Source organism: Xenopus tropicalis, chromosome 7 (genome assembly GCF_000004195.4).
Source record: "Xenopus tropicalis strain Nigerian chromosome 7, UCB_Xtro_10.0, whole genome shotgun sequence".
Classification (NCBI taxonomy): domain Eukaryota; kingdom Metazoa; phylum Chordata; class Amphibia; order Anura; family Pipidae; genus Xenopus; species Xenopus tropicalis.
Genome location: NC_030683.2, coordinates 8,348,799 through 8,368,817, shown reverse-complemented (window position 1 = coordinate 8,368,817; position 20,019 = coordinate 8,348,799). Strand labels below are relative to the sequence as shown.

General features: G+C 42.9%; 1 protein-coding gene across 1 annotated transcript; it reads right to left on the bottom strand.

Annotated features, from left to right (window-relative positions):
* Window positions 1–1,387: 1,387 nt before the first annotated feature.
* LOC101732535 (alpha-2-macroglobulin) lies at window positions 1,388–18,076 on the bottom strand. Its single transcript, XM_031905755.1, has 14 exons — window positions 17,637–18,076; window positions 10,119–10,242; window positions 9,785–9,903; window positions 8,473–8,524; window positions 8,046–8,129; window positions 7,381–7,557; window positions 6,401–6,482; window positions 5,959–6,118; window positions 3,998–4,072; window positions 3,438–3,600; window positions 2,797–3,017; window positions 2,440–2,655; window positions 2,054–2,091; window positions 1,388–1,484 (listed from the first exon to the last, which is right to left on the bottom strand). The coding sequence occupies exons 1-14, from the start codon at window positions 17,802–17,804 to the stop codon at window positions 1,388–1,390; spliced, it is 1,776 nt and encodes a 591-aa protein (XP_031761615.1). The 5' UTR covers window positions 17,805–18,076.
* Window positions 18,077–20,019: the final 1,943 nt, after the last annotated feature.

The window sequence follows — 20,019 nt, the reverse complement described above, 5'->3', positions numbered from 1 at the left end:
TGCTCTGTCCCATTTATATTATATATACCCACTGCTCTGTCCCATTATATTTATATACCCACTGCTCTGTCCCATTTATATTATATATACCCACTGCTCTGTCCCATTTATATTATATACCCACTGCTCTGTCCCATTTATATTATATATACCCACTGCTCTGTCCCATTTATATTATATACCCACTGCTCTGTCCCATTTATATTATATATACCCACTGCTCTGTCCCATTTATATTATATACCCACTGCTCTGTCCCATTTATATTATATATACCCACTGCTCTGTCCCATTTATATTATATATACCCACTGCTCTGTCCCATTTATATTATATATACCCACTGCTCTGTCCCATTTATATTATTATACCACTGCTCTGTCCCATTATATTATATATACCCACTGCTCTGTCCCATTTATATTATATACCCACTGCTCTGTCCCATTTATATTATATATACCCACTGCTCTGTCCCATTTATATTATATACCCACTGCTTGTCCCATTTATATATATATACCACTGCTCTGTCCCATTTATATTATATATACCCACTGCTCTGTCCCATTTATATTATATATACCCACTGCTCTGTCCCATTTTTATACCCTTCCCATTTATATACCCACTGCTCTGTCCCATTTTTATATACCCTTTCCCATTATTATATACCCACTGCTCTGTCCCATTTATATTATATATACCCACTGCTCTGTCCCATTTATATTATATACCCACTGCTCTGTCCCATTTATATTATATACCCACTGCTCTGTCCCATTATATTATATACCCACTGCTCTGTCCCATTTATATTATATATACCCACTGCTCTGTCCCATTTATATTATATTACCCACTGCTCTGTCCCATTTATATTATATACCCACTGCTCTGTCCCATTTATATTATATATACCCACTGCTCTGTCCCATTTATATTATATATACCCACTGCTCTGTCCCATTTATATTATATACCCACTGCTCTGTCCCATTTATATTATATATACCCACTGCTCTGTCCCATTTATATTATATATACCCACTGCTCTGTCCCATTTATATTATATATACCCACTGCTCTGTCCCATTTATATTATATATACCCACTGCTCTGTCCCATTTATATTATATATACCCACTGCTCTGTCCCATTTATATTATATACCCACTGCTCTGTCCCATTTATATTATATATACCCACTGCTCTGTCCCATTTATATTATATATACCCACTGCTCTGTCCCATTTATATTATATATACCCACTGCTCTGTCCCATTTATATTATATATACCCACTGCTCTGTCCCATTCATACCCTTGATATTTGTTACTTATATCCCATAGGTTTGCCCCTAATGGCGTTGCCCTGGAGTTTATCTCATACCTGCAGAAGTGACTGGTATTGCACTGAATATCCTGACAACAACTTCATGTCTACAACCGCCATGTTGGACTGGTTCTTTTTTCCATTGTAACTGCAACAGAGACAAGAGGTCAGAGGCCGGTAGAATAGCAGGAAGGTAGCAGATACACCCTGTATTACACAGCACTTCACACTTTGTTTGTAAGTACATGAGTCTGCCATATAAGGTCCATGGGTGTCCACATACAGTACATGTCCTTTACTAGCATACTAGTATGTGGGTGCTACATAGAGGGCATGTAGGCATAAGCCCCTGTACTAACTGCCTGCTCAAGGGATATACTATCAAAGCTGCAACTGGCACAAAGAGTCATCCAACATTGGGTCAGTTAGCACCTATATCTCTTATATATAACTACATATACGCATATCTCATATATCTCACAAATATCTTATATATGTGTGTGTGTGTGTGTTTTCTACTGCAATAATGGCTTTTTTCTAAGCACAGGTTTTGTAAAATTAGCATCAATTTATTACTCTACAGAAATCACTGCTGTCCTTAGAAACTATAATATGAAATCCATATGGAGTCCCAATGTTGTTAGTGTATTTCCCTACAAGGCCAGGAAAATAACAAAATACAGAAGGAAGTCAATGAAGATGAAGGGTTACACTTACCTGAATGTGAGGTTGATGGGGATGATAGTTCTCCTAATCTTTTGTTTTTAATCACCTCAAATTGTGATTGTGCAGAATCAGTAACTTGTAACCCTACCCACCAGGGAATTCCTGCCCTAATGTGACGGTTATCGGCCACTGGGGATCCTGGTTCTAATGGCACACTATTGCCCTCAGCAGCAAGTTTCTGTTCTTATTGGATACTGTTGCCCCTATAAGAGGATTGCTGTTCTAACAGGACACTGTTGCCCTCAGGAGGAGGTTTCTATTCTAATGGGACACTGTTACCCCTAGTAGAGGGTTCCTATTCTAATGGGACACTGTTACCCCTAGTAAAGGGTTCCTATTCTAATGGGGCATTGTTAATTGCATGAGGGGGTCCCTACCTGTATCAGGCAGCAGCCATTCCCACTAACACCAAATGAGTAGTTTCCTTGTTGGCTCGGCAGCATGCGTCTCTGTACCAGAAGCCTGTTGCTTGGCTGCACATTAAAAGTGGCAATCACTTGTCTTGCCAGAGACACTGTGACACGATTGGTGGCCCCTTTCTTGTATACTAGGCAGCTGTATTCAGCGAGAGCCTGCAGGGCCACTACGGTGTCCTGGAATAAAGGGAGGGATTTACAAGGATAAAATATACTTAATAACAAGTTAACAATAAAACCAAACCATGTTCATCTGGTTTTCATATTATTTGATTTTAGTTCTCCTTGTTTGCCTCCTACAGAGGAATCATTACTTACTGCAGTTGATCGAAAGCCTCCTTGAGAATTCTGCTGCCGAACCAACCACACTGCAATCTGGGTCATATAGGACTTTTCCTCTTGCGATGGGGCGGGTCCCTTAGTGAACCCCAACAGGACATAACCTGTAATCTCTATATCAGCTGAAGGAGGTGGGGCATAGAAAAATGGGTACTTCTCTGCGATTGGCTTGTCAGTACGCTCCCAGTGGATGCCACCATCTGGTTGGATAGTGGGAAACAGATACACAAATGTTACCAAAACTACTCACTGCATGGAACTGCAAAGCATCTATAGGTCAGTCAAGAATTTTGGACTCCTAAAGGGGGTTTACAAGATGGTAAGAGGGGTTTTAGGTGGATGTGTGGGTTGATACGTATGAACGAGTTACCACCTAAGGATTACTCAGTTAAGGAGTAATTAAGTCCCATGAACAGGAGATTTATCCTACTCCAATTTATAAATTCTAACTTGCTTAGCTATAAAAAACTGCTTTTATTATCCATCCACCCATTGTCCTGGTCTTCACCAAGCCTACCCAGCCTACCCTAAAACCATTTTCTTGCCAAGAGGTTCTGCTCAATTTCACTGTGAATCTAAGAAAGACATCTGATAATCTAACGTCCCTGGGAAATTCTTACTTTCGTGAATTGCCAATTTCTTCAGTTTAGCCAATGTAGCATTCCTCCTCTCTTCATTCCCAGATAAACTGAATGCGTAGAAGAGCAAAGCCAGGTTATACAGCGTTTGCTCTCTCCTGGATGCTGCGTCCAGGCAGCCCAAGCCATTACGCAGAAGGGTTTGCTGGAGATAGAATGAGGTAGGCATTAGTGTTGGTCAACATATAGACTGGAGCTAAGATATATAGACATCTTTGAGGAGTTCCATGACCATGGAACCATGGTCTTTACCATGGAACTTGGAGGTGGCATTAGAGTTGGTCAACATATGGACTGGAGCTAAGATATATAGGTCTTTACCATGGAACTTGGAGGGGACTTCTAAACTTCTAATATCCTTACATTTTTACCTGAGAGGTATATGATTCAGAGTATTTAATACTGTAGTTTTAATGAGCCACGTGAGCCAAGCTACTTCTATAGTCAGTAGGGTGAACTAATGTGGGATGAGAGTAGGTCTCCTTGTGTGGCTGAACTGAATGTGAATTTCAGTTTGACTCTCAAATACACTGGGCACTTACCGCTCCTGGGTAGTTCGTCTCCATCAGAATTGCAACCACATAGGCCGTAAAGCTGATTTCATTTTCAGCGCCACCCTGTAGGATAAAATGTTACCTCTGTCATACTTCAGCATTTATATGGCAAACGGCTATACCTCCTCATTGTCCAAGTGGCTTATTGACAGATATAAACTACACATATCACAGAGGTGTTCAATAATGGTAAAAAAAAATTGCACCTCTACAAGACACCCAAGCTGTATGGAATCTACAGAATGAACTATGACAGCAGTTGTGCCTATCTAGTTAAGGAAAAATAAACCATAAATATAAAGACATAAATAAAATTAGGGTGGATTATACTGATTGGTTATTATAATGAAATGGACACACATTTAGCAACTATCTACACATAATTGGTGTGAAAGCGAGTCCCTAATATTTGGTTTTCTGGCGGCTCTCTCTCTCTTAAGCTAGCCATACAGGCACCGATAAAATCATATGAAACCTAGTTTTCGGACTGTGTTTGGGCTCAGAATTATTATCCCGATAATTTTCATACCATGGCAATTGGTTGTTCAGTCGATTGTCCAGGTTAGAAAATGTTGGTTGGAAAACAATAAAATCTGTGCATGTATTGTGTATCTGGCAGTATCCTTGGGGTTCCTACAATGGAAATCACTTCCATACGATTGGTGTCTGCCAACTTTTACATGTTCAGAACATCCTCCCATTTGTTATTTTTAGGGCTTTATCCTACAATTTCAGTATGAATGTGATTTTCAGATCGTTGCATTTAAATGTACAACTGATATCTGAACGTTTGTTGGAAGAAGACTAAAAGCTGAACGTGTAAGACCAGGTAAACTTCCATCTCAGTCCAGATGTATGAACAAGTCAAAAGGATTGAGGAGACCGCCTCATACGTATGTAAATAGTCAAAAGGGATTCTGGGAACAAATTCCTTAAGGCTCTTAAAAAAATTCCATTTACATGGGTTTACCCTATAGGCTAAAGCAATTTGTTCCCAGAGTCCAGATATATTAAACACTTGGATAGAACAATTGTTTCCTTCAGTCCATTTAGCCAATACACAAACCTACCCCAGCTCTACCTGCCTACTCCCTCTTACCTTGAAACAACCATTGACACCCTACTTTAAATCTTGCCCTACCTCTGTAAATAATCATTTTGTGCAAGATCCATGCAGCCCTTTCACCAAAAACCATCTCCTACTTCTACTTATTTTCTGACCCTCCTTTACTATTACTTTCTTTATGTAACCTTTTGAATCTTACTCTGCTCTTTCAAATACTCCCCTCCATAAATTAAACAAAGGCAGGACTATAATCTATTCACCAAACATATCCTTATCTTCTCTCTAAAAACCTATCACCCAAGTCTCTAGGAACGGCCCAATTCCATCTTCTCTAGGAATACTCCAACTACTTTCCCCTAAAACACTATTGAGCTTCTACAACAACCAAGTATGTTTTATCCTTAAGGTGGCCATACACGCGCCGATTGTAGCTGCCGATATTGGTCCCTTGTAGGCAGCTTATCAGCCTGTGTAGGGGCACAAACGACGGGCCTGCCTGATATCTGGCCTGAAATCGGGTTAAAAAATGTAGTCGGATCGGGGACCACATCGGCTCGTTGATGCGCCCCCCGAACCAACTGCACCTATTCCGGCATTCTAATTCGAATTAACCTAAATTCTCCCAATATCACCCACCCGTAGGTGGGGATATCGGGAGAAGATCTGCTCGCTTGGTGACCTCGCCAAGCAAGTGGATGTTAACGTGTATGGCCACCTTTATCCACACACTCCAACTGTCCAGTCTGTATTTGCATTTCTAAGTTGTTCATCTAGGAACACTAGACCTCTAGCAACCAGACATTCACTCCCACTTCCCCAGTGTCCATGTTCTAGTCCTAATCCTAGTCATGTCAGTATTCCTGGTTCTGACAAGAACACTTACCTTGAGTTCACTATTAAACAGAGTCCCAGAGACTTTAAAACATCCTGATTGAAGGTCCTGGCTTTTCTCAAGGGCAATCAGCGCCTGATTTATGACTGTTGGATCTACTAATGTATATTGCTTTATTTTCTGAAATGTGTATAAAGATAAAGCTGTCAACCTGGGGAAAAACACAAAGAGGAAAAAAATTCAGTAAAAACTTTAATGAGAATATTCAGGTCTTATTGTGGTCCCTAACGTACCCCAAGGAATGAGAAATCTTTAATGGTGGGCTTAGCTGGAGCTATAATTTGTATAAAGTACGATTGTACAGCTTATGTCCCTTGGTTAACCACAACTACAGTCTTTAAAGGGTGTTGAAATAATTTAATAAAAAGTGCAGTGCACATGTGCACACATTATTGTCTGAACCATTTCTTCACCATTCTTAATCTTTACTCACCATGAACTTCCCTCAGGATCTCTTTGTCCAAAAGCACTGAAAGTTCCATCGTAGCGTTTGAAACCAAGCTGCCTTACATACCCTAGGAAACATGGGAGCATAGAAACACCAATATAATGCTGAACCAAGTCCGTAACTATAGAGGAAGCAGACCCCATGGCCATGGGGGGCCAGGAAGGCCTGGAGCAGGGTCTGCTGCATAAACATTCCCCACCATAGCCACTTTAATACCGTAAATACCGAGTCGGCAGGCGTACACCTGTGTGGGAGGGGGGTGCTGGGTTGCGCCAGCCCCTCTGGAGTTTTCATTGCAGTGGGGCCCAGGGGCTGCTTGGTACACTACTGTGCTGAACTTTTATAAAAGTATTTAACAATTCACATTGGTCAGTGCACCAGTGGAGCTTACACTCTCCCTTCCACTGGCTCATAAATATCAATTTCCTAAGAAGCCAAATAACCAGAAATTTTATAGGACAGAATCCACAATAAAACAAGATATAGAAAGACATTTAAATCCTGTGATAATAATATTAGGGATGCATCCAGGATTCGGTTCGGGAATCCAAATCTGAAATGTAAATTTTTCATTACCCGATTTGGGGGTTCGGCTGGATCATAAAATAGTGGATTCGGTGCATCCCTGAATAACATCAACCAAAAGACTTCAATGTAACAAGTACCTCAATATGCTACTAATATGGGTGACACCATCCCATTACTGACAGCTTTGACAGCTTCATGGCATATTTTGCAAAATGTTGCATTATTTTGGAGTGGTGAAACAAGAAAAATTCTTTTGTAAAGTCGTATTTATGGTTATTAATGAGGGACACAATCCTAAAACGCAACCAGTAGCATCTTCATATCTAGGGTAGTTGGCACGTACCACTTTTACATTTATGGGGATGAGAATGAGCCTTTAGTCAATGCATTTTTAATACTGTTGGTGCCACAAGCATATATTATAGTGGAGTACTCACCAGTTGCCATGTACTGCACTGCTTTGTCTTGGATCTCCTTGGTTAGCTGCCCGCTGCAATTCAGATAAGCCAGCACCGCCGGTATTGGCAGCAACTTAACTAGATTCTGTTCCCCACAGCCCGTGGGCATCTGGATCAGAGAGTCCGGATTGTTAACAGCGTGGCCCAGTGGGTCCCCTATATGTGGGATAAGGTTTGCCAGTGTTTAACAAGAAACCTGAAGTTGTTATACCCACACAGATACAATGATAATACTGATATGACTTCTGCGCAGCTGCAACAGGGGCAACCCCACATGTGTCTATGGGCATCGATGGGACAACAGGGGGGCAGACCGTTTAACTGCTAGAAATAGTTAAGTCCTGGTTGATGTGCAAGTTTAAAGGGGACCTGTCACCCGAAGAAATAATTCAAAAGTATTTTCTACTTATTCAAAAGTATTTTCGACAGTCACTAGCCCACATCTTATATTGGATTGACAATACGTTCCTTATATTTCTATACTCAGTGATTCAGTGTAGAATCCCTAGAAGCACCCCAGGATGGTGCGAGGCTGTATAGAGGAACAATACTATATGGCAACCCAACGGCACAACTCTTATTTTATCCATTAGAGTGAGTTTGTGCCTATTTTCTGGGCTGCCCACACTCCATGTGTTACTCACCAATCACAGTGACAGAAGCCTTGGCGGATCCTTTCACCATGTTTGCGGGTGGGGTGATGCTGAATGGAATTTGTGCGTTGTTGCCTGTATAAAGATGGTGGAGAAAGAACATGAAGAGTATTCTGGAACTAACAACTTTATTAGATCTAGTTCAGCGTTAGAGGGAAAGTCAAGCAGTGGGACTGGATTTAGAGATGATGATGCCCAAAATGCAGGAATTATGTGCATTATACTCTGTATTAAATATCCACTCTATGGCCCTAATGACTCTCCCTATCCCACCATACGACTAGGCTGGGATTATGAGTATAACCAATAGCAGTCAGCAGAAAATAAAGGTAAGGGTAGATTTCCAATCTGGCCAACAGATGGGGCTGTTGCAGGATCCCCAGGCAAGAATGATTTTTCTTGGGGAGAAGGGACTTACCTTCCACACACACCAGGTTACTGTATGTCACTTCCTTCTCTATACCCTCGGCCTGTTAGGGAAGGACATACGGGACGTGTGAATTAAAAAATGCTTTTCTTATACACTTATTGGCAAGAGGCGATGGGTCACTGGTTGATACAGGTTATGATATTTGTTCAATGTTTGCATGACAACAATCCCCATTATGTTCTGTATTATATTTTGCCTCTTACAGAGCCCAAACCATCTGTTCCAGTGATTTAACCTTCAGCATTGTATTAGCCAAACTGCCACTTCAACGACAAGGTACATTAGTGTATATGTATGAACACTGGCATTCCCCTTCCATACCCTACCCTCTAGCAAGTCACACAAGTAACTAAGCACTGGTGGGTGCAGACTGCAACGAGGCCCTGATCTTATTGCCTGCCCTATGTCGGTCCAGACTTAAGGTGGCCATACAGCTTAGACCGATTCAGCAGCTAATTGGCCTGTGTAGGGGCAGCAACGAGGGCATGCCCGACCGATATCTGGCCTGAAATTGGGCAGATATCGATTGGGCAGGTTAAAAGATTTAGTCAGTCCCCAAACCGACTGTGCCCATTGCCGCTGTTAATTCGGGCTAAACGATCTAATTAGCCTACATTTGCCCGATAACGCCCACCCGTAGGAGGGAATATCGGGAGAAGATCTGCTTGCTTGGCGAACTCGCTAAACGAGTGGATCTTAACTTGTATGGCCGCCTTTAGATTCAAAATAAGCCCTGGCAGCCACGTTTCAGAACTTCTAGAAAATCCTAGAGCTTCGTAAAAGGCCTAGGAGGTCTGAAACGTTGCTATTGCTTGTGTTGCAGCCATTTTGGCTGCAATAAAGGCCTTTTTTTTAAAAAAATCACAGTGCTGTCTATATATGAAAGGATATCTAGTTTTCAGTTGAAGTGGCTACTGGGGACATGTACCAGACAGGAACACAGAGTCTCATGAAACAGAGCCAGAGTGGGCCACCAGTAGATCACTTTAGTGGGTCCTCTATGGAGTTTCACCTCCATGCCAGGACTGTGGTTTTCCTCATTTACCCTACAGCACTACAGAAACTCCAAAGCTGGACCTCCTGTCCATTCACAGTAGGGTATGGTCATGGGAGGAAGGCTGAAAGTTAGAACAGAAGCCAATATGGAGGGATGCCAGTCAAGAGGACTAGTCGATCTTATATACTTTTTTTTTGCATTCACACTAGTCTAGTTCCACAGAACTTCAGGTGGTCCCGGTTGCACAGTTTTAGAAGAGCTATTCTACATGGACAATCAATGGGAGTGTAACTGGATTTTCACCTCCACAATGACGGTCTTTATTACAGTATCACTGCGAGGTGGTTGGGTGGTGTTGGGAGGCCCTCCGCACGTTGCTCCAATAAAAGTCATCTGAACGGTCACATTAAAACTTATCACTCCTGTAGGGAGAAGCAGAGGCAGGCTTTGATATGCACCCGTATGCTTATACAATGTGTTTCAACTGTATATAGAGTTGCCAAAAGTATTAAAAAGGCAAAAAGATAACAAATATAGGAAGATAGAAAAGGTAGAAACCCTAACGCGTATTCACAAAAACGTAAGCTTTTAATTAGACATTCTGTTCAAAATGTTGGAAGTTTGCGAGAGCGCCTACCCAGCGAATTAGCAGTCACGTTCCAGGAGTAGGAGGCCCTGCCTTTGGGGCACACACACATGTCCTGTGTCCCTTCCTGCAGAATGGCTGTGTAGTCCTTGGATGGTTGCAGGGTCACACGTACCTAAATACACACAAGAATAGTCACTGCAGTATTTATGAAGACTTACATTATTCAGAACATCTCAATATTCAAAGTCCAACTTACCCTTTAGTGCAAACAAGTTTGAAGGCTTATTTGATGATGCAGTGGGGGTAATTATAGGAGCCTTTAGCTGAGGTGGTTGTGCTGTACGATCTCCCCATTCCCATCCTCCTGTATCTACTATGTGAGTTGGGGCTAAAGGGTGGCGTTGTGGGGCTGGTTTGAAGCTGGGCAGGGGTGCAAAGCCTGCAGGAATGGGTGGTGGTGGGGTCTCAGTGATATATAGGCACTTCCATACCTGAAGAGCCAAACTAAATGTAATCTGGTCATTCAGCAATCTCCCAAAGTATTGTATAGGGCAGTGGCCCCCAACCAGTGGTCCCCCTACCTTTCCCTCACAAAAGGGATTTGAAAAATCCAAGCCAGTATTAAATTGTCTTGAAAACCCCAATAAATAAGATAATCCGATGAGTAGAATGTGATGAAAATCTAAAGGCTGAGTTGGACAACTGATGGCGGTATTGTGGTTTGTGTAGAAGTGCAGTATAAATGGCGGTATTGGGGTTTGTGTAGAAGTGCAGTATAAATGGCGCTATTCTGGTTTGAGTAGAAGTGCAGTATAAATGGCGGTATTGTGGTTTGTGTAGAAGTGCAGTATAAATGGCGGTATTGTGGTTTGAGTAGAAGGGCAGTATAAATGGCGGTATTGTGGTTTGCGTAGAAGCGCAGTATAAATGGCGGTATTGTGGTTTGTGTAGAAGCGCAGTATAAATGGCGGTATTGTGGTTTGAGTAGAAGTGCAGTATAAATGGCGGTATTGGGGTTTGTGTAGAAGTGCGGTATAAATGGCGGTATTGTGGTTTGAGTAGAAGTGCGGTATAAATGGCGGTATTGTGGTTTGAGTAGAAGTGCAGTATAAATGGCGGTATTGTGGTTTGAGTAGAAGTGCAGTATAAATGGCGGTATTGTGGTTTGTGTAGAAGTGCAGTATAAATGGCGGTATTGTGGTTTAAGTAGAAGTGCAGTATAAATGGCGGTATTGTGGTTTGAGTAGAAGTGCGGTATAAATGGCGGTATTGTGGTTTGAGTAGAAGTGCAGTATAAATGGCGGTATTGTGGTTTGAGTAGAAGTGCAGTATAAATGGCGGTATTGTGGTTTGAGTAGAGTGCAGTATAATGGCGGTATTGGGGTTTGAGTAGAAGTGCAGTATAAATGGCGGTATTGTGGTTTGAGTAGAAGTGCAGTATAAATGGCGGTATTGTGGTTTGTGTAGAAGTGCAGTATAAATGGCGGTATTGTGGTTTGAGTAGAAGGGCAGTATAAATGGCGGTATTGTGGTTTGCGTAGAAGCGCAGTATAAATGGCGGTATTGTGGTTTGTGTAGAAGCGCAGTATAAATGGCGGTATTGTGGTTTGAGTAGAAGTGCAGTATAAATGGCGGTATTGGGGTTTGTGTAGAAGTGCGGTATAAATGGCGGTATTGTGGTTTGAGTAGAAGTGCGGTATAAATGGCGGTATTGTGGTTTGAGTAGAAGTGCAGTATAAATGGCGGTATTGTGGTTTGAGTAGAAGTGCAGTATAAATGGCGGTATTGTGGTTTGTGTAGAAGTGCAGTATAAATGGCGGTATTGTGGTTTGAGTAGAAGTGCAGTATAAATGGCGGTATTGTGGTTTGAGTAGAAGTGCGTATAAATGGCGGTATTGTGGTTTGAGTAGAAGTGCAGTATAAATGGCGGTATTGTGGTTTGAGTAGAAGTGCAGTATAAATGGCGGTATTGTGGTTTGAGTAGAAGTGCAGTATAAATGGCGGTATTGGGGTTTGTGTAGAAGTGCGGTATAAATGGCGGTATTGTGGTTTGAGTAGAAGTGCGGTATAAATGGCGGTATTGTGGTTTGAGTAGAAGTGCAGTATAAATGGCGGTATTGTGGTTTGAGTAGAAGTGCAGTATAAATGGCGGTATTGGGGTTTGTGTAGAAGTGCAGTATAAATGGCGGTATTGGGGTTTGTTTAGAAGTGCAGTATAAATGGCGGTATTGTGGTTTGTGTAGAAGTGCAGTATAAATGGCGGTATTGGGGTTTGTGTAGAAGTGCAGTATAAATGGCGGTATTGTGGTTTGAGTAGAAGTGCAGTATAAATGGCGCTATTGTGGTTTGTGTAGAAGTGCAGTATAAATGGTGGTATTGTGGTTTGAGTAGAAGTGCAGTATAAATGGCGGTATTGTGGTTTGAGTAGAAGTGCAGTATAAATGGCGCTATTGTGGTTTGTGTAGAAGTGCAGTATAAATGGCGGTATTGTGGTTTGTGTAGAAGTGCAGTATAAATGGCGGTATTGTGGTTTGTGTAGAAGTGCAGTATAAATGGTGGTATTGTGGTTTGAGTAGAAGTGCAGTATAAATGGCGGTATTGTGGTTTGTGTAGAAGTGCAGTATAAATGGCGGTATTGTGGTTTGTGTAGAAGTGCAGTATAAATGGTGGTATTGTGGTTTGAGTAGAAGTGCAGTATAAATGGCGGTATTGTGGTTTGTGTAGAAGTGCAGTATAAATGGTGCTATTGTGGTTGAGTAGAAGTGCAGTATAAATGGCGGTATTGTGGTTTGTGTAGAAGTGCAGTATAAATGGCGGTATTGGGGTTTGTGTAGAAGTGCAGTATAAATGGTGCTATTGTGGTTGAGTAGAAGTGCAGTATAAATGGCGGTATTGTGGTTTGTGTAGAAGTGCAGTATAAATGGTGGTATTGTGGTTTGAGTAGAAGTGCAGTATAAATGGCGGTATTGTGGTTTGTGTAGAAGTGCAGTATAAATGGTGGTATTGTGGTTTGAGTAGAAGCGCAGTATAAATGGCGGTATTGGGGTTTGTGTAGAAGTGCAGTATAAATGGCGGTATTGTGGTTTGTGTAGAAGTGCATTATAAATGGCGGTATTGTGGTTTGAGTAGAAGTGCAGTATAAATGGCGGTATTGTGGTTTGAGTAGAAGTGCAGTATAAATGGCGGTATTGGGGTTTGTGTAGAAGTGCAGTATAAATGGCGGTATTGGGGTTTGAGTAGAAGTGCAGTATAAATGGCGGTATTGGGGTTTGTGTAGAAGTGCAGTATAAATGGCGCTATTGTGGTTGAGTAGAAGTGCAGTATAAATGGCGGTATTGTGGTTGAGTAGAAGTGCAGTATAATGGCGGTATTGTGGTTTTGAGTAGAAGTGCTGTATAAATGGTGGTATTGTGGTTTGAGTAGAAGTGCTGTATAAATGGCGGTATTGTGGTTTGAGTAGAAGCGCAGTATAAATGGCGCTATTGTGGTTTGTGTAGAAGTGCAGTATAAATGGTGGTATTGTGGTTTGAGTAGAAGTGCAGTATAAATGGCGCTATTGTGGTTTGTGTAGAAGTGCAGTATAAATGGTGGTATTGTGGTTTGAGTAGAAGTGCAGTATAAATGGCGGTATTGTGGTTTGTGTAGAAGTGCAGTATAAATGGTGGTATTGTGGTTTGAGTAGAAGCGCAGTATAATGGCGGTATTGTGGTTTGTGTAGAAGTGCAGTATAAATGGCCGGTATTGGGGTTTGAGTAGAAGTGCAGTATAAATGGCGCTATTGTGGTTTGTTGTAGAAGTGCAGTATAAATGGCGGTATTGTGGTTTGAGTAGAAGTGCAGTATAAATGGTGGTATTGTGGTTTGAGTAGAAGCGCAGTATAAATGGCGGTATTGTGGTTTGAGTAGAAGTGCAGTATAAATGGTGGTATTGTGGTTTGAGTAGAAGCGCAGTATAAATGGCGGTATTGGGGTTTGAGTAGAAGTGCAGTATAAATGGTGGTATTGTGGTTTGAGTAGAAGCGCAGTATAAATGGCGGTATTGTGGTTTGAGTAGAAGTGCAGTATAAATGGCGGTATTGGGGTTTGAGTAGAAGTGCAGTATAAATGGTGGTATTGTGGTTTGAGTAGAAGCGCAGTATAAATGGCGGTATTGTGGTTTGAGTAGAAGCGCAGTATAAATGGCGGTATTGGGGTTTGAGTAGAAGTGCAGTATAAATGGGTTGGTATATGCGTTGGTTTGAGTAGAAGCGCAGTATAAATGGCGGTATTGTGGTTTGAGTAGAAGTGCAGTATAAATGGCGGTATTGTGGTTTGAGTAGAAGTGCAGTATAAATGGTGGTATTGTGGTTTGAGTAGAAGTGCAGTATAAATGGCGGTATTGTGGTTTGAGTAGAAGTGCAGTATAAATGGCGGTATTGTGGTTTGAGTAGAAGTGCAGTATAAATGGCGGTATTGTGGTTTGAGTAGAAGTGCAGTATAAATGGCGGTATTGTGGTTTGAGTAGAAGTGCAGTATAAATGGCGGTATTGGGGTTTGAGTAGAAGTGCAGTATAAATGGCGGTATTGGGGTTTGTGTAGAAGTGCAGTATAAATGGCGGTATTGTGGTTTGAGTAGAAGTGCAGTATAAATGGCGGTATTGTGGTTTGAGTAGAAGTGCAGTATAAATGGCGGTATTGGGGTTTGTGTAGAAGTGCAGTATAAATGGCGGTATTGTGGTTTGTGTAGAAGTGCAGTATAAATGGCTTTATTGTGGTTTGTGTAGAAGTGCAGTATAAATGGCGGTATTATGGTTTGTGTAGAAGTGCAGTATAAATGGCGGTATTGTGGTTTGTGTAGAAGTGCAGTATAAATGGCGGTATTGTGCAGAAGTGCAGTATAAATGGCGGTATTGTGGTTTGTGTAGAAGTGCAGTATAAATGGCGGTATTGTGGTTTGTGCAGAAGTGCAGTATAAATGGCGGTATTGTGGTTTGTGCAGAAGTGCAGTATAAATGGCGGCATTGTGGTTTGTGCAGAAGTGCAGTATAAATGGCGGCATTGTGGTTTGTGCAGAAGTGCAGTATAAATGGCGGCATTGTGGTTTGTGCAGAAGTGCAGTATAAATGGCGCATTGTGGTTTGTGCAGAAGTGCAGTATAAATGGCGCTATTGTGGTTGAGTAGAAGTGCAGTATAAATGGCGGCATTGTGGTTTGTGCAGAAGTGCAGTATAAATGGCGGCATTGTGGTTTGTGCAGAAGTGCAGTATAAATGGCGGTATTGTGGTTTGTGCAGAAGTGCAGTATAAATGGCGGCATTGTGGTTTGTGCAGAAGTGCAGTATAAATGGCGGTATTGTGGTTTGTGCAGAAGTGCAGTATAAATGGCGGCATTGTGGTTTGTGCAGAAAGTGCAGTATAAATGGCGGCATTGTGGTTTGTGCAGAAGTGCAGTATAAATGGCGGTATTGTGGTTTGTGCAGAAGTGCAGTATAAATGGCGGCATTGTGGTTTGTGCAGAAGTGCAGTATAAATGGCGGCATTGTGGTTTGTGCAGAAGTGCAGTATAAATGGCGCTATTGTGGTTGAGTAGAAGTGCAGTATAAATGGCGGCATTGTGGTTTGTGCAGAAGTGCAGTATAAATGGCGGCATTGTGGTTTGTGCAGAAGTGCAGTATAAATGGCGGCATTGTGGTTTGTGTAGAAGTGCAGTATAAATGGCGCTATTGTGGTTGAGTAGAAGTGCAGTATAAATGGCGGTATTGTGGTTTGTGTAGAAGTGCTGTATAAATGGCGGTATTGTGGTTGAGTAGAAGTGCAGTATAAATGGCGGTATTGTGGTTTGAGTACAAGTGCAGTATAAATGGCGGTATTGGGGTTTGTGTAGAAGTGCAGTATAAATGGCGGTATTGGGGTTTGAGTAGAAGTGCAGTATAAATGGCGGTATTGGGGTTTGAGTAGAAGTGCAGTATAAATGGCGGTATTGTGGTTTGTGTAGAAGTGCAGTATAAATGGCGGTATTGTGGTTTGTGTAGAAGTGCAGTATAAATGGCGGTATTGTGGTTTGAGTAGAAGTGCAGAATAAATGGCGGTATTGTGGTTTGTGTAGAAGTGCAGTATAAATGGCGGTATTGTGGTTTGTGTAGAAGTGCAGTATAAATGGCGGTATTGTGGTTTGAGTAGAAGTGCAGTATAAATGGCGGTATTGTGGTTTGAGTAGAAGTGCAGTATAAATGGCGGTATTGTGGTTTGTGTAGAAGTGCAGTATAAATGGCGGTATTGTGCAGAAGTGCAGTATAAATGGCGGTATTGTGGTTTGTGTAGAAGTGCAGTATAAATGGCGGTATTGTGGTTTGTGCAGAAGTGCAGTATAAATGGCGGTATTGTGGTTTGTGCAGAAGTGCAGTATAAATGGCGGCATTGTGGTTTGTGCAGAAGTGCAGTATAAATGGCGGCATTGTGGTTTGTGCAGAAGTGCAGTATAAATGGCGCTATTGTGGTTGAGTAGAAGTGCAGTATAAATGGCGGTATTGTGGTTTGTGTAGAAGTGCTGTATAAATGGCGGTATTGTGGTTTGAGTAGAAGTGCAGTATAAATGGCGGTATTGGGGTTTGTGTAGAAGTGCAGTATAAATGGCGGTATTGGGGTTTGTGTAGAAGTGCAGTATAAATGGCGGTATTGTGGTTTGTGTAGAAGTGCAGTATAAATGGCGGTATTGTGGTTTGAGTAGAAGTGCAGTATAAATGGCGGTATTGGGTTTGTGTAGAAGTGCAGTATAAATGGCGGTATTGTGGTTTGTGTAGAAGTGCAGTATAAATGGCGCTATTGTGGTTTGAGTAGAAGTGCAGTATAAATGGCGGTATTGTGGTTTGAGTAGAAGTGCAGTATAAATGGCGGTATTGTGGTTTGTGTAGAAGTGCAGTATAAATGGCGGTATTGGGTTTGTGTAGAAGTGCAGTATAAATGGCGGTATTGTGGTTTGAGTAGAAGTGCAGTATAAATGGCGGTATTGTGGTTGTGTAGAAGTGCAGTATAAATGGCGGTATTGTGGTTTGTGTAGAAGTGCAGTATAAATGGCGGTATTGTGGTTTGTGTAGAAGTGCAGTATAAATGGCGGTATTGGGGTTTGTGTAGAAGTGCAGTATAAATGGCGGTATTGTGGTTTGTGTAGAAGTGCAGTATAAATGGCGGTATTGGGGTTTGTGTAGAAGTGCAGTATAAATGGCGGTATTGGGGTTTGTGTAGAAGTGCAGTATAAATGGCGGTATTGGGGTTTGTGTAGAAGTGCAGTATAAATGGCGGTATTGGGGTTTGTGTAGAAGTGCAGTATAAATGGCGGTATTGTGGTTTGTGTAGAAGTGCAGTATAAATGGCGGTATTGTGGTTTGTGTAGAAGTGCAGTATAAATGGCGGTATTGTGGTTTGAGTAGAAGTGCAGTATAAATGGCGGTATTGGGGTTTGTGTAGAAGTGCAGTATAAATGGCGGTATTGGGGTTTGTGTAGAAGTGCAGTATAAATGGCGGTATTGGGGTTTGTGTAGAAGTGCAGTATAAATGGCGCTATTGTGGTTTGAGTAGAAGTGCAGTATTACCTTGATGCACTGATTCAGATAGTTGGACACAAAGGCTCTCAGGAGCAACATCTCCCCTCGAGTGAAGGAGAAGGGTACAGAGACCTCCACAAAGAACGGGAGGGAGGAGGTGAAGTTGGACGGATACTTGGTCACCCCCAATCCTTTCCCTTCTGACAGGCAGAACATGGAGGCTTGCCATTGGGTGATGGTATCTGGGGCTTTCAGTGCTGGGGAAGCGGAACCTGTGTCACTGGCGGAAAGAAGACAAGGAGAATGTGATTTACGTTCTTCCTGGGAGGAGCCTGAGGTTTTACCATAAAAATTGCTTAAAAATACCCCCCAGTCACCTGACTACAAAGTCCTGGGCAGTTTCAATTAGCGATGCACCAAAACGACGATTTGGGGATTTGGCTGAACCCCGAATCATTCATGAAAGATTCCCATTCCAATTGGCCCGGCAAATAGATTGAGCCGAATCCTGGATTTGGTGCCCCCCTAGTTGTAATTATGCCTTTTATTTTAATCTCATTTGAATATGCAATTAACCGGTCTTGGGCCCAATGTGAGGTGTGTCCCAGGCAGTACCACTTAGTAGGGTACCAGTACCACTTAGTAGGGTACCAGTACCAGTTAGTAGGGTACCAGTACCAGGGACAGTACCAGTTAGTAGGGTACCAGTACCAGTTAGTAGGGTACCAGTACCAGGGACAGTACCAGTTAGTAGGGTACCAGTACCAGGGACAGTGCCAGTTAGTAAGGTACCAGTACCAGGGACAGTACTAGTTAGTAGGGTACCAGTACCACGGGCAGTAGCAGTTAGTAGGGTACCAGTAACAGGGACAGTACAAGTTAGTAGGGTACCAGTACCAGGGACAGTACCAGTTAGTAGGGTACCAGTACCAGGGACAGTGCCAGTTAGTTGGGTACCAGTACCAGGGACAGTGCCAGTTAGTAGGGTACCAGTACCAGGGGCAGTACCAGTTAGTAGGGTACCAGTACCAGGGACAGTGCCAGTTAGTGGGGTACCAGAGACAGAACCAGCTAGTAGGGTACCAGGGACAGTACCAGTTAGTAGGGTACCAGTACCAGGGGCAGTACCAGTTAGTAGGGTACCAGTACCAGTTAGTAGGGTACCAGTACAGGGACAGTACCAGTTAGTAGGGTACCAGTACCAGGGACAGTGCCAGTTAGTAAGGTACCAGTACCAGGGACAGTACTAGTTAGTAGGGTACCAGTACCACGGGCAGTAGCAGTTAGTAGGGTACCAGTAACAGGGACAGTACAAGTTAGTAGGGTACCAGTACCAGGGGCAGTACCAGTTAGTAGGGTACCAGTACCAGGGACAGTGCCAGTTAGTGGGGGTACCAGAGACAGAACCAGCTAGTAGGGTACCAGGGACAGTAACCAGTTAGTAGGGGTACCAGTACAAGGGGCAGTACCAGTTAGTAGGGTACCAAGGACAGTACCAGTTAGTAGGGTACCAGTACCAGGGACAGTACCAGTTAGTAGGGTACCAAGGACAGTACCAGTTAGTAGGGTACCAAGGACAGTACCAGTTAGTAGGGTACCAAGGACAGTACCAGTTAGTAGGGTACCAAGGACAGTACCAGTTAGTAGGGTACCAATACCAGGGACAGTGCCAGTTAGTAGTGTACCAGTACCAGGAACATTACCAGTTAGTAGGGTACCAGTACCAGGGACAGTACCAGTTAGTAGGGTACCAGTACCAGGGGCAGTACCAGTTAGTAGGGTACCAGTACCAGGGGCAGTGCCAGTTAGTAGGGTACCAGTACCAGGGACAGTGCCAGTTAGTAGCGTACCAGGGACAGTGCCAGTTAGTAGGGTACCAGTACCAGGGGCAATACCAGTTAGTAGGGTACCAGGGACAGTACCAGTTAGTAGGGGACATGGGACAGTACAGTTAGTAGGGTACCAATACCAGGGACAGTGCCAGTTAGTAGTGTACCAGTACCAGGAACATTACCAGTTAGTAGGGTACCAGTACCAGGGACAGTACCAGTTAGTAGGGTACCAGTACCAGGGACAGTACCAGTTAGTAGGGTACCAGTACCAAGGGCAGTACCAGTTAGTAGGGTACCAGTACCAGGGGCAGTGCCAGTTAGTAGGGTACCAGTACCAGGGACAGTGCCAGTTAGTAGCGTACCAGTACCAGGGGCAGTGCCAGTTAGTAGGGTACCAGTACCAGGGGCAATACCAGTTAGTAGGGTACCAGTACCAGGGACAGTGCTAGTTAGTGGGGTACCAGTACCAGAGACAGAACCAGCTAGTAGGCTACAAGGGACAGTACCAGTTAGTAGGGGACATGGGACAGTACCAGTTAGTAGGGTACCAGTACCAGTTGGTAGGGTACCAGTACCAGGGACAGTACCAGTTAGTAGCG